Source organism: Cryptotermes secundus, unplaced genomic scaffold, assembly GCF_002891405.2.
Source record: "Cryptotermes secundus unplaced genomic scaffold, Csec_1.0 scaffold1000, whole genome shotgun sequence".
NCBI classification, from domain to species: Eukaryota; Metazoa; Arthropoda; class Insecta; order Blattodea; family Kalotermitidae; genus Cryptotermes; species Cryptotermes secundus.
This window is the reverse complement of record NW_019726239.1, coordinates 38,231-39,692: the sequence shown is the minus strand read 5'-3', so window position 1 is coordinate 39,692 and position 1,462 is coordinate 38,231. Positions and strand designations below refer to the sequence as shown.

The following is a 1,462-nucleotide window of genomic DNA, read 5'->3' as shown; positions in this document are numbered from 1 at the left end:
AATAGTAACATCATGAAACTTATTATACTATAACTACACAAGAATGACATGTCTTATATCACGTATAATGATCCATGGACACGAAATAAATTAAACGAAATGAAATGAAATAGGTTAAAGCCGATAATACCACTGTATACAAACGTCATTCTCAAACTTGAATTTGCTATATATACCTACATATGTCGCGCAACATGCGCTAATACAATATTCATGTTTCTAATTACCTTCGACACTACGAAGAGTTTCTTTCCTGTCCACAAACGACTCAAACTCAAAATTGATTCATTTACATACTTCAACACCGGAGCCATATTGTAAGACATTCTCGATACCACTTTCATCGATAATTATACTTTCGCATTCCGTGAATCCGGAATGGCTACTTCCATGGAAATACAATAAATGTGGGCCAGTGCATGGGAATAGCCCAAACAACGAACTCGTTTTCCAGTAGATGGAAGGACAACGGGCAGAGAGTTCCTTGAGTAACGACAGATGAAGTCAAACACTTCTACAACGTGTTCTATATCGTTCTGTATTGAATAAGGCTAGCATTTAGCGGCCTCCGTAGTCTAGGGGTAACGTTCCCACCTCATGACTCAAGGTACACGGGTTCAAACCCGGCGGAGGTCGTGGTATTTTTAAGGGCGGAAAAATTCAGGGAACAAGCCGTGGGTCCTGTGTCGTAGATTTACGGCACGTAGTTTCCAATGCCTCTGATAGATGGGGGAAATATCAGGTACCGAGGACCGACCTCGTTGGCTGAACGGGGCTAATAGCACGCACCAGTACCGGTAGGGTATGGCGACAGTAGAAATTAAAGCGGGACGCACAATGGCGGGTTGTGTGGAGAGCGGTATTAACCGCGCTACGGTATTAATTACTAATAATGATGAGCTGAATGAAATAGCGTGTATTTGCTGTGCAGAGCTTGAATTAGAATTGGAAAGGACTCGAATTGAACTCAGATCAACTAAAAAAATTATTGAGTTGCTACAGGAAGTGATATATAGAGTTGAATTAGAGGTTATGAACGGTACAGTCGGTGGAAGCAAGAAAGACAGTGGAAGTGCCCTTCCTAACGAGGATTATAAATTGATATGTGGGAACATTCCACATTATCACGCATTTCTGCAACGCTCGCTCTTCACATCACTTTTCACCATCACGCGCGCTAACCAATCAGATCGTCAGAGTCAGAGAGTCAGAGTCACGTTGCAACTGACGGTCAGTCAGTCTGTCTGTCTCATGACCAGATATTTCTCTTGAATGAAAGTTACTGTCTTCTCTATGTGTAGCGCCCTCTCTGACGAGAGGTCGGGTCTGTCATTTGTCAGCCAGTCTGTAGTATTAAGTCCACTGTCTGTATTTACACATATTTATAATACACTTATTTCTCATTTAAATGTACAATATATACACGGCCTCCGTCAGTCCAGGCTAGGTACAGCAGATTATG

General features: G+C 42.0%; 1 protein-coding gene across 1 annotated transcript in view; it reads right to left on the bottom strand.

Moving 5' to 3' along the window:
• LOC111864126 (succinyl-CoA:3-ketoacid coenzyme A transferase 1, mitochondrial) overlaps positions 1-421 on the bottom strand; it is a 35,429-nt gene extending 35,008 nt beyond the window's left edge. Inside the window, exon 1 of the mRNA XM_023851159.2 lies at positions 228-421. Within this exon, the coding sequence (XP_023706927.1) occupies positions 228-344 (117 nt within the window). The 5' untranslated portion in view covers positions 345-421. The remainder of the gene's footprint in view (positions 1-227) is intronic.
• Positions 422-1,462: the final 1,041 nt, after the last annotated feature.